This window comes from Natrix helvetica (assembly GCF_964273705.1).
Source record: "Natrix helvetica genome assembly, chromosome: 2".
Taxonomy (NCBI): domain Eukaryota; kingdom Metazoa; phylum Chordata; class Lepidosauria; order Squamata; family Natricidae; genus Natrix; species Natrix helvetica.
Genome location: NC_138552.1, coordinates 221,053,912 through 221,067,262, shown reverse-complemented (window position 1 = coordinate 221,067,262; position 13,351 = coordinate 221,053,912). Strand labels below are relative to the sequence as shown.

General features: G+C 46.5%; 1 protein-coding gene across 2 annotated transcripts in view; it reads right to left on the bottom strand.

The window, feature by feature from the left end:
• Positions 1-13,351, bottom strand: part of MTR (5-methyltetrahydrofolate-homocysteine methyltransferase) — a 92,576-nt gene that overhangs the window by 48,401 nt on the left and 30,824 nt on the right. For both annotated transcript variants that reach the window (XM_081944861.1, XM_081944862.1), the window contains exons 11-12: positions 9,989-10,056; positions 132-211 (exon numbers count right to left, since the gene is read on the bottom strand). In XM_081944861.1, the coding sequence (XP_081800987.1) occupies positions 132-211; positions 9,989-10,056 (148 nt within the window). The remainder of the gene's footprint in view (positions 1-131; positions 212-9,988; positions 10,057-13,351) is intronic.

Genomic DNA, 13,351 nt, shown 5'->3' with positions numbered 1-13,351 from the left:
AACACAAGTATTATATGAGGGTTTCAAATGGCTTGTAGGTGTCTTGAGGAAAAAGTAGAGCAACCACAAAGAATCCTAAGATATAATTAAGCGAACGTAGTTAAGGAATTCTGGATATGTTATTATCTCACCTGACAGCAGCATGTAGCCTTCGGAGACAGAGGCAGGGGGGATACGAGGTTTGCATGCCTTTACTTCTTCAGCTATCTTCCTGCATTACAAAACAGTAAGTTAAGAGCCCAGGGGATTTGCAAGAAAGAATGAAATTCTTCCAGACACTAGAAGCAAATAAGCATTTAACTGTGTTTTAATATTCTTTTCCAGTTCTCCCTTCTAAATGCCGTAGTGTTAATCATATGAACAGTGATAGATTATAATGTTATGTACAGTATCTAATATATTAGTACTGAACGGAAAGCAGGACTCGGCCAGACTAAACAAAGATGAATAAAAAACCAAAGTAAATAATTTAGTAATTTTTATATTCATAAATGGAGCACTGCTTGGGATAGTTTCAGGCAGGAAAATGATTACATAACACAGAAGTTGTGAACAGTTCAAAGCAACATGCCCTGTTCAAAACATCCCTTTTTTCTAATCTATTTTACTGTTTTTTGAGGTAAGCTACAGAAACAAATTAACTTTAAAAAATTCATGGATGGGAAAATGTCCTAATTCCCCTCTCTCATCGGAATCCACCTAAAATTGTTGAAAATATGAGAAAAAAGAGTTTCCTCCGGAGCTTACTCCTGGGAAAACAGATCACTTGATACACTGATTTAATGAAATTAAATTATTTGAACATCAATCCTGTATCAGATCCCACTTTTGGAAGGGGAGTCGTTCTGCAAGGGGGGGGGGGACAAAGGTAGCTGAAGCAATGGGCACATTCCTTCTATTGTGTTACCTTGGACTCCAAAATACTGACAACTTATTTATATTCAGGTATAAAAGAAGCAAATGTGGTCTCTTAGTAACGAATTACAATACTTGGAGTACTTTTTTCATTTAAAGTTTTGTTAAGTTCATCATTAAGAAATACATACAGAATTTTCAACAAACTCTTGCAACTTATTTGCCTCTTTTCCTAATTAAAAGGAATACAGAAGGATACAGTTCTGGTCAGTCCACTGTTTCTGCAGCAAACTATAAGATGTTACGGTCATGAGAAATGAGTCCAACCTAGGTTTTGGGTGTGGCATCAGCTGTAATCCCATAGCAGGGGTCAGTAGTCGCAGTCGGTTGGGAGACCGTGGGTGCTGGTTACACCCGGTCGCTTGTACCAACCCCCGCGTTCTAGGTGGTCAGGATTTGCAGGCCCAGGGCCTGAGGCTGCTGTTATGCAATGCGAGGTCCGTTATCAATAAGGCCCCACTCATTCATGATCTAATTTTGGAGGGGGAGCCGGACCTCGCGGGAATAACGGAAACCTGGTTGGGCCACGAGGGAGGGTTACCCCTCGTGGAGATGTGCCCACCAGGTTACCAAGCATTTCACCAGCCCCGGGCCCGGGGAAGGGGCGGTGGGGTAGCAGTGATTATCCAGGAGGACTTAGAGCCGAGGGAGTCCACTGTGCCACAGACGTCCGGATGTGAATCCCTTGTTGTGAAATGGGGCCCTGGGAGGCAGTTGGGCCTGCTGATAGTATACCTGGCTCCCCGCCATACATCAGCGACCCTGCCTGAGCTCCTCGAGCTAATCTCATCGGTGGCGGTTGAGACCCCCAAACTTTTAGTAATGGGGGACTTTAACCTGCCGTCAGTGGGAGAAGCATCAGAGGGGGTTCGGGAGTTCATGGCTTCCATGACAGCCATGGACCTGACTCAAATGATTCAGGGCCCGACACACGAGGGAGGTCACACCTTGGACCTCGTTTTTGTCTCTCGCCAGTGGTTGAGTGATCTGGGAGGAGTGAATTTAACCATCACTCCTCTATCATGGTCAGATCACTCACTCCTCCGACTTGACTTCCCTGGTGCTACCCCTCGCTGCGGGGAGGCGGAACCGGAAAACACTAGATGGTTCCGCCCCAGGCGCTTAATGGAACCAGACAGGTTCCAGACGGAGCTTGGGCCACCTCCTGCAGCCCTGACCCGCCCTCGGGTAGAGGACCTGGTGGCCGCGTGGAATAATGCGACTACCGGGGCCTTGAACCGGGTGGCGCCTTTGCGGCCTCTCCGGCGGCAACGATCCACCCTGGCTCCTTGGTTCACCGAGGAGCTAAGGGTGATGAAGCGCCGCTAGAGATGCCTAGAGAGTCGTTGGAGATCCTCCCGATCCGAATTGGACCGAGCACAGGTACGAGCCCATTTAAGGACGTACCTAGTGGCATTGAGAACGGCCCAACGTCGATACTGTGCCGCTCTCATTGCATCCGCAGAGAACCGCCCTGCCGCCCTGTTTCGGGTGTCCCGCTCCCTTCTGTTTCAGAGGCCGCGGGAGGCCCCTCTACAGGGTAGAGCAGAAGAGTTTGGGAAATATCTGCTGGATAAAGTCGCTCAAATCCGGAAGGATTGGGTCCCCTTCAGTGGCCCAGTCGAGACGCCAGTGGCGAGTCTTGAGAAACCTTTTTGGGAGGAGTTTGACTTGGTTGCCATCGAGGATTTGGACAGATTGCGTGGACGACTGCGACCTACCACATGTTTGCTGGACCCGTGTCCCTCCTGGCTTGTACTGGCTTCCTGGGAGGTTACACGCGACTGGCTCCTGGGCCTAGTGAACGCTTCGTTGGGTGAGGGGTCTCTCCCGGCTGCCTTGAAAGAGGCGGTGGTGAGACCCTTGCTCAAGAAGCCTTCCCTGGACCCTACGGAGCTGGCCAATTATCGTCCTGTCTCCAACCTTCCCTTTTTGGCGAAGGTTGTAGAGAGTGTGGTGGCTTCTCAGTTCCCACGACATCTGGAGGAGAATGATTATCTAGACCCGCGCCAGTCCGGCTTTCGCCCTGGGCACAGCACTGAGACGGCCTTGGTCGCGTTGGTAGACGATCTCTGGAGGGCCAGAGATAGGGGTTGCTCCTCTATCCTGGTCCTATTAGACCTCTCGGCGGCTTTTGATACCATCGACCATGGTATCCTGTTGCACCGACTGGAGGGGTTGGGGGTCCGGGGCACCGTTTTGCGGTGGTTCGGCTCCTACCTCTCTGGCCGGACGCAACGTGTGTTGGCAGGGGGGCAGAGGTCGACCCTAAGCCCCCTTACTTGTGGGGTGCCACAGGGGTCGGTCCTCTCGCCGCTCCTGTTCAACACATACATGAAGCCGCTGGGTGAGATCATCCGTGGTTTCGGGGTGGGATATCATCTGTACGCTGATGATACTCAGCTGTACATTTCCACCCCGAACCACCCCAACGAGGCCATCGAAGTGATGTCCCGGTGTGTGGAAGCCGTACGGGTCTGGATGGATGACAACCGACTCAGGCTCAACCCTTCCAAGACGGAGTGGCTGTGGGTTCCGGCCCCCCGGTTCAACCAGATAATTCCATCTCTGGCCATTGGGGGCATTCAACTTGCCCCCGTGGAGCGGGCGCGCAATTTGGGCGTCCTCCTGGATGCCAGGCTGTCCATGGATGAACATGTGACAGCCGTGGCCAGGGGGGCGTTCCACCAGGTTCGCCTGGTGCGCCAATTGCGCCCCCTATTGGACCGGGACGCCTTACGCACAGTCACCCATGCGCTGGTGACGTCTCGCCTGGACTACTGTAACGCTCTCTACATGGGGCTCCCCTTGAAATGCACTCGGAGACTGCAGTTGGTCCAGAATGCGGCCGCGCGGGTGATTATGGGGAGTACCAAGTACTCCCATGTGACACCTCTCCTGCGCGAGCTGCACTGGCTCCCTGTGGTCTATCGAGTGCGTTTCAAGGTTTTGATTACGATCTTTAAAGCGCTCCATGGCTCAGGACCTAGTTACCTGCGGGATCGTATTCTGCCCCATACATCCCTACGACCCATCCGCTCGCACAGAGAGGGACTTCTCCAGGTGCCGTCTACCAGACAGTGCCATGGGGCGGCGCCTAGGAGCAGAGCCTTCTCTGTGGCGGGCCCAGCCCTGTGGAATGACCTCCCCCCGGATATTAGGACTACTACTGACCTCCGCTCCTTCCGTGTCAAGCTCAAGACCCACCTTTTCCAAATAGCTGGCCTGGCTCGACCATAACTTAGTAACGCTCCTGATGGGTTTTTTAATTTGGTAATTTTATTAGGGGATTTTAAATTGTATTTTTTAACTGTCTCTCACTTAAGTCCATCCTCCTCCATGCACATATGTATATGTCTCTGTTTTTTGTATATATGTTTGTCTTATGTGTATTTTTTATCTGCTTGATTGTACGCCGCCCCGAGTCCTTCGGGAGAGGGTTGCGGCTAATCAAATAAAATTATTATTATTATTAGTAGTAGTAGTAGTAAATGGCCTTGGTCATCCCAGAAATTATTATGGCTTTCAGGGATATTGCTCTGCAGAAAACCAGATGTGAGATACTGTTCATGAGATTGTGCCTCAGGAATCAGATAGAACAATTATTACTGTACCACTCTACTAGGTAGCTGCTTCCCCATTTGAACTCCTGGATGTGGTGGGTAGGCTGTCAGTGGAATTTCCCAGGGTTATGCTCTTGCGAGACTTCACTCTGCCTTTCTTAGGTATAAAATTGGAAGCAACGTAGGAGTTCACGGCCACCATAGGCCCGCATTGCCCCCCAACAATCTGGGGCCTCATTTTACCAACCTTAGAAGGATGGAAGCCTGAATCAACCTCGAGCCTGTCAGAATCGAACTTCAGCCTGTGGGCAGAGAATGCAATACTGCATTCTAACCACTGTGCCACCATGGCTCTATAGGGGGGTGTCAAAGTGGCGGCCCATAGGCCAGATGCATTACATGCAAGCCATGCCCAACCCAGCTCTGCAAATGGGGAAAAATGTCACGAAATGTAACATGACGGCAACGTAACACGGTGAGTTTGATACCCATGGACTTCCCTGACGCTACCCCCAATCACGGGGAGGCGGAACCAGAAGATCTTAGATGGTTCCGCCCCAGGCGACTGATGGAACCAGATAGGTTCCAGACGGAGCTTGGGCCACTTCCTGTAGCCCTGACCTGCTCCCGGACGGAGGACCTGGTGGCCGCATGGAACAGTGCGGCGGCCGGGGCCTTGGACCGGGTGGCGCCCTTGTGGCCTCTCCGGTGGCAGCGAACCACCCTGGCCCCTTGGTTCACCAAGGAGCTGAGGGTGATGAAGCGCCACAAGAGACCCCTAGAGAGCAGATGGAGATCCTCTCGCGCCGAATCTGAACACAGGTAAGAGCCCATTTACGGACCTACCTTGTGGCACTAAGGGTGGCTAAACGTCGATATTACGCCACCCTTATTGCGTCCGCAGAAAACCGCCCTGCCACCCTGTTTCGGGTGACCCGCTCCCTCCTTTCACAGAGGCCGCGGGAAGCCCCTTTGCAGGGCAGGGCAGAGGAATTTGGGGAATATCTGCAGGACAAAATCACTCAGATCCGGAGTGAATGGGTCCCCCTCAGTGATCTTGGGGAGACACCGGAGGCGAGTCTTGAGGTACCACTCTGGGAGGAGTTTGACTCTGTTGCCGCCGAGGATATGGACAGGCTACGCGGGCGACTGCGGGCCACCACATGTTTATTGGACCCGTGTCCCTCCTGGCTTGTACTGGCAGCCTGGGAGGCTACACGAGACTGGCTCCTGGGGCTGGTGAACGCCTCGCTGAGGGAGGGGTTCCTACCAGCCGCCTTGAAAGAGGCGGTGGTGAGGCCCCTACTTAAGAGGCCTTCCCTAGACCCAGTAGAGTTAGCCAATTATCGTCCTGTCTCCAACCTTCCCTTCTTAGCGAAGGTTGTTGAGAGTGTGGTGGCGCAACAGTTCCCCCGACACCTGGAGGAAATTACTTATCTAGACCCGCGCCAGTCCGGTTTTCGACCCGGCCACAGCACTGAGACGGCTTTGGTCGCGTTGGTGGATGATCTCTGGAGGGCGAAGGATGGGGGTTGTTCCTCCATCCTAGTCCTGTTAGATCTCTCAGCAGCTTTCGATACCATCGACCATGGTATCTTACTGCGTCGGCTGGAGGGGATGGGGGTGAGGGGCACCGTTTTGCGGTGGTTCTCCTCCTTCCTCTCCGGTCGGACGCAGTGTGTGTTGACGGGGGAGCAGAGGTCGACCCTGAGGCCGCTCACGTGCGGAGTGCCACAGGGGTCGGTCCTCTCACCTCTCCTGTTCAACACATACATGAAACCGCTGGGCGAGATCATTCGAGGATTCGGGGTTGAGTGCCATCTGTATGCAGATGACACTCAGCTATATATCTCTACACCGAACCACCCCAACGAAGCCGTCGAGGTGATGTCCCGGTGTCTGGAAGCCGTGCGGGTCTGGATGGGTGACAACAGACTCAAGCTCAACCCTTCCAAGACGGAGTGGCTGTGGCTACCGGCACCCCGCTTTAGCCAATGTGTTCCATCTCTGGCCATCGGGGGGGAACAACTGCCCCCGGTGGAGAGGGCACGCAATTTGGGCGTCCTCCTAGATTCCCGGCTGTCGCTAGATGATCATGTGACAGCCGTGGCTAGGGGGGCGTTCCACCAGGTTCGCCTGGTGCGCCAATTGCGCCCCCTACTAGAGCGGGACGCCCTTTGCACAGTCACTCATGCCCTGGTGACTTCCCGTCTTGATTACTGCAATGCTCTCTACATGGGGCTCCCCTTGAGATGCACCCGAAGGCTCCAGCTGGTTCAGAATGCAGCTGCGCGGGTTATTATGGGGAGTACTAGGTACTCCCATGTAACACCTTTCCTGCGTGAGCTGCACTGGCTGCCTGTGGCTTTTCGGGTGCGTTTCAAGGTGTTGATTGTCATCTTTAAAGAGCTCCATGGCTCGGGACCTAGTTACCTGCGGGATCGCATTCTACCCCACACATCCCTGCGACCAATCCGCTCTCACAGAGAGGGACTCCTCCGGGTACCTTCCGCTAAGCAGTGCGGGCGGGCGGTGCCTAGGAATAGGGCCTTCTCTGTGATGGGCCCAACCCTCTGGAACGACCTCCCCCCCCCCGATATTAGAACCACCTTGGACCTCCGCTCCTTCCGCAAGAACCTCAAGACCCACCTGTTTCGACTAGCCGGCCTGGCCTAATTGTAACTGTAATTGTACTTACAGGGAACACCCACTACTGACCTTCCTGGATGGCTTTTTAAATTTTAAATTTTGGGGTTTTAAATTGGTTTTAGAATTGTTTTTAATTATTTAATTAGTTTGGGTTGTATATACAGACGGTATGTTTGCGTTGTTTTGTTTTGTTTTGTTGTTTTATACACGAACGGTCTGTACACCGCCCCGAGTCCCTACGGGGAGAGGGGGCGGCCTATAAATTTAATAAACCTAAACCTAACCTACAGCTATCCTCAGAAGGGTCTTTGCACAACTTTGTGATGTGTGTCAATAACATCTATTTCTGGACAGGATGGCCCTTCTCACAATTATTTATATCTTAAGTCAAATCTCAGTTGGATTTCTATAATGTACTGTACATTACATTGGAAGACCATCTAAAACTTGTAGAGGGCTCAGAATATGGTGGCACTAGTAGTAACATGCTCTTTGGAATTCTCCCCCACCAAAGGTGGAATAGCCCCATCTCTATTACACTTTTGCAGAACCAAAAATACATGGCTTTTCTTCCATGAACTGATCCAGGATGGCAAATGAGCCTGTTTTGTAATGTACAATGTTTTCACAAATGATGTGTTGCTTATTTATTAGATCCCACTTTTACTACTTTATAAGTAACCAAGGTGGTGAACATACATAATACTCCTTCCTCCTCCTATTTTCCCTACAACCACCCTGCGAGGTGAATTAGGCCGGAGAGAAAGACTGATCCAAAGGTAAAGAGAGGTAATTTCTCTTTGTATTATGCTTATTTTCTTTCCATTTTTCTTTTGTATGCTACCCAGGGCCACAAATCATGGGGAAAGCTAGTCTTAAAAATCTTTGAAACAAATAAATAAATAAATGTATTTTTCTGCTTTCCCTTTCCAAATGACACTCATTTTAGACCTTCTAAACAAGTTCAGTCCTCATTGATCTGCTCCTTTTTAAAAAAAAAAAAGTTGAAGCCTTACGCTTTTCTTGATACTGAAATTGCATTGAACATACTAATACGCTTTTCCAGAGATGCCATTAGTTCAATTTCTGTCAAGATGGAGGCACCAAAAGATTCATTGAAATAAATAGATATCTAATTCTTTATATCGGATTACCTATTCACTGGGAATTCTACCCATTCAGAAACTCAGAATATATAAAAAGCATAATTATTCTTAGTTGCAAACCCTCCATTTTTCTTCTCTATCCCAGATGGTTATCTATATTTAATGTGATATTTCTATTCTGTCGCAAGGCTTTTAAAATTCAGCTCCATCACATTTTATTGCAAGGAGAAGATGACTAAGCTCTTGCTATTACAAATGGAAAAGAGCAGGTCTCCAATTAATTTTATACTAGGTTTAGAGAAAAGGTTTCACTAAAGTAGGTATAGTTAAACAAATATTTTATTAACTTAATCAGCAGTGATTTTATGCATTGAGGAACCAGCAGATTCCACAATTGACATACAGCTTCTTTGAAACCTGTAAAAAAACCTAGCTTAAGCTAATGAGTTAAACTTTTCTGAAGATTGTTGCTATTGAAATTTATCGTCACAACCTAAAGTTTCCCCTGACTACCTGTACAGTATTTCCTATATTTGACCAGAGATCACAAGAAGGCAACGTAACACTCATGATAATGAAAATATCCATCAATATTTTTCTGAGCAGTCACAAAACTGATTAGATCTAAAGATATTTTATGTTTTTTAAAAATCATGGGAACCACTGGTCTACAGAATTATTTTCATTTGCAAGAATGCTTCTGTTCCATAAATCCCCTGAGACATAATTAGAACTGGAGGGATGACTAGCGGCATGCAAAACACTTTCAAAATAAATTCAAATCAAAATGCCCAACTTGGAACTCAAGAGTTTTTTTCACATTTGGAACACACTATTTCAGTCATGTTGAGAATGTTTCAAGATTCAAAAGCAAAATATTTCCACAATAATCTCAAGACTGTCTTTTAAATATAGCTTTTTCAAAACAATACATTTCAAATATGGCATGTACTATGCACCCTGATAGCTTCAGTTCAGTTCTTGTTTGAAGGTTTACCTATCTATAAAACAGACAAAGATAATGGCAGACAATAATCTCACCAAATTTTTCTCTAGTGACTGGGTGTTTTGAGTCTTGCTATACTCACCATAGTAGCCATTTTGTGAAAAGCCATGGATCCCAGCTAAGAAAAGCCCTAAAACACTTCCAAACATGTTCACTTGCTAAATCCCCCAAAAGTCCTCCAGAGGGCATAAAGAAACTTCACCCCGTAACAAGTCAACATTAGTTGTATGAACACCAAGGACAGATAAACTGATACCTCTATGCATTTTCATCTACAACTCTTATAAATAATGGCTTATAGAAATTGCTAATGATAACTTCTAAACAACACCGGTGTCCCAATCTTGAGGTAAAAGTCAATAATGAACATGCTAGCCAAAGAAATGTATCAGTTCCACCACACACACACCAGATTCTTCTGATAGATGTCTCATGAACACAACTTGCAGATGTAGATAATGGATGTTGTCATGAAGAATGTGACATGAGTTTTGGCCACAGGACCCAGAAGGCCTTCTTCAAGCCATTTCCAGAGAAGAAAAGGGAAAAATTAAGCTACCACTCCCATATACAGTTCACCAAGGATATGCAAATATCGTTGCAATGTAACAACTACAAAACTGTGTGCTTGTCATTTTTCCACAAGTTAAAATGTGTCTATTGATATTAGGGACCCTAAACTGAGCCATCATTTATGGCATTATCCTCAAACATAGATAATGTTGCTAGTAATATATACATGAAATTACCTGATATGTGCTGGAGTGGTACCACAGCAGCCACCAACTATGTTGACCAAACCATCTAAGGCAAGATTCTGGATAAGAGAAAAAGCATCTTTCATTCAAAGACACAAATGCGTTAAGAGCAGAGTCACATCTGAATCATGCACAAAGTTTTGCTAGAATTTTTACTTACACATATCCTTGCCAATTGCCAACAACGCAATGGGAGGCCAATAAGTAGAGTACAATTTTTTTCAAAACCCCACTGAAGGCCTTAAATTCCATCTTGGATGAAGATATTTGCATGTAAACCTATTTTAAGTGCCCTACATGTTTGCCTCCAGATGATACTTAGAAACAGCCCACAATATACAACTGAAAGTAAATTAACTGGGTCACATGAAACTCCTAAGGCACTAATCACTTTCGGAATCATATGTCACCTAATGATACAACTTACACAATTTATTTCTGGTCAACACCAGAGTATCTTAGAATTGCAGAACATCTAGAAATAGTAAAGCACATTTACAGATTTATATTTACTTACTTGAGAATAACCCCCACTATTGTCAGGGATATCTGTTGGGGAGGCAACAGGAATGTATCAAAAAGTCAAGATGATGGCTATTGCAGCACGGCAATAAAAGGGGCAGGGCTTTAATTACATTATTTGCATCCACCATTTTGATTTTTTGATACCCATCCCTGTAATTTATGATTTGTATGATTACTCATTAAAGGTCTCACACAATAATCCTAGGCATGTCTGCCAGCTCTTAAGTAACTATTACGCTATTGGGTAGTGTTGAGCTTCAGGGTTTAGTAACCATAAGGTAGGCAGAAAATTCTTGACATTTTGCGAGCAACTGTGTCTGACATTTTCATTTTTTAATAGTAATTAAAAAGATGAAAGAGGGCGTTGGTACTTACCTGATACGCCTCTTCTCATAGTGGGGGAGGAGTATCCAGGATGGGTTGACCTTGTCCTCTCTTGATTGGACTGAGTCAGATAAGCTCTTTGGACCACGCCCTGGCCACCAGGTACTACCCAGTTATCGGCGAAAAACTCTATCCGACTCGCTGTGTCATCCACTCTAGATTTTATTTTCAGTTTCAAACCTTTATTATTATTTCTTCAACAGAACAGTTCAACAACCAACATAACAAATTGCTACATAACCATGTGAGAGAGGGGCTGGATACGCCTCCCCCACTATGAGAAGAGGCATATCAGGTAAGTACCAATGCCCTTTCTCCATAGTGAGGGGGAGGAGTATCCAGGATGGGACGTACCAAAGCCTACACATCCCTAGGGAGGGTTACATATTTATATATATCAATCTTACATGGGAAAAGACCCGAATACAACAAAACCAGCATATATATATATATATATACGGGTCTTTTCCCGTGTAAGATTGAGATTGTCTTGGCAACGTTTCAACGAGATCTCACTCGCCATCTTCAGGCTGTTGTCTTTGGCTTAAAGTGCGACCGGAGCTGCTGTCTTTCTGTAAATCTTGGTGGGAGGGGATGGAGTGCTGGCTTTGTTTCAGTAAGTGGAATGATTGGTTGTGTGGTTGTATCATGATTGGTAGATTGGTGCTGATTGGTGCTGGCTGTGTGTGCATTGTTGTTTTGTATTGTAACGGCCTGGGTGGTGCTTGGGGTTCGTTTGTTAACTAGGGCTGGTTTCCAGATGTTTGGAAACATCTGGAAACCTCCGATGGGGTTGCTTGAATCCTGCCGGCATCTCCAGAGCTGCTGGGGACCGCCATTTTGGACCACATGATTTCAAAATGGCACTTGGCTCCAAATTCAAAAAGCTCCTCTTCCTGGGAGCACGTGGAAGCAGCTTGTGCCTTTGCAGGCTGCCTCTGGGGGCTCTCTCTGCCCTCCACTGCTCTTTGCGAGCCGCTCCGGCTCTCCCTTGTCTTTGGCGATCTCCTGTAGGCGCGGACGCTCCGCAGCACTTTAAAATGCCACGGTTCGTCGCTCAACCCGAGGGGAGCGACGGAGTGCTCCGGCGCTTTTAGAGCCTCCACAGATGTTCTCGCTGCAGCAGAGCTCTCTTGCCTGCCTTCCAGTGAGAGTCCTCACTTAGTGCCCTGGGTCTCGCTCTGTGACCTGGGCTGCATGCCGCCTTAGCGGTTACTGCGCGGGCTTTCTACCCCCTCTGGGGGTTTCCTCAGCCTCTAGTGATTGATCAGGCAGCGTGGAGGCAATTGTGATCGCGTTTGCAGCAAATAATATTTCTTTAAGTTTCTTCAGGATCTCAGGATGAACACAGCTGTCCGTTGATGGACTGAGTCGATAACTGGGTAGTACCTTGTGGCCAGGGCGTGGTCCAAAGAGCTTATCTGACTCAGTCCAATCAAGAGAGGAAAAGGTCAACCCATCCTGGATACTCTTCCCCCTCACTATGGAGAACTAATATAAACTAAGAACAAGAAAGGGGAGAAGTGCAAAAGGAAGGAAAAAAGAAGAAAAAATAGTAAATATAAAAAGAAATCATTTCCCCTTCATCACAACAAATAAATGTTAGTAGCATCACCTTCTCTCAAATTGCAACAAATGATCACTTCTTCTCATATCTAATCTTTTGTCTCTTAAAAAGACCTAGTCAGCAAAAGTCCATTAAGAGTTACCAGCGATACCAACAGATCTATTTTCACCTTGATCAAATAAACCAACTTTACATTCTTTTATTTTTAATAATCTTGATTAGTCCCTTTGACTAATGTCCTAGAACTTGATTTCATTTTTTTCTTTGTCCCTTCTCAAAAAATTCTTCAAAGCTTTAACAGTCTCTTTTGTAAATTTAATGTTGGAAGGTTATCAAATCATTATTTTGGATTTGTCACTTGTGTATCCCTTTTAATTATTAGGTCATCAGCCAGTTTCAATGTAGCATCTTTTTTCTATTTCATTCTTGTAGCCTGTCTTTTATAAATCCACTCTCAGATTAACCTCCAACATTTTAGATCCACTGTCAAATTCTTCTCTATTTCCAACTTTCAAAGTCCATCTTATCCATCTTATTTTCTTTTAAGAATCTAAAACAATCACATTTTCCCATGATAAGGATTCTTATAATTACAAAATCTTATTTCAAATCCATTTGGACCCTTACTTTGTTTATAACTTTCCAAAAGTTCCTCCACTTATGACTGCAGGACTGTAACTTTGTTGCTTGCATCCTTACCATTTATATTGATATTGATTGCTTATTTGTACCCTATGACTATCATTAAGTGCTGTACCTTATGATTCTTGATGAATGTATTGTCGTTTTATGTACACTGAGAGCATATGCATCAAAAACAAATTCCTTGTGTGCCCAATCACACTTAGCCAATAAAGAATTCTATTCTATTCTAAATC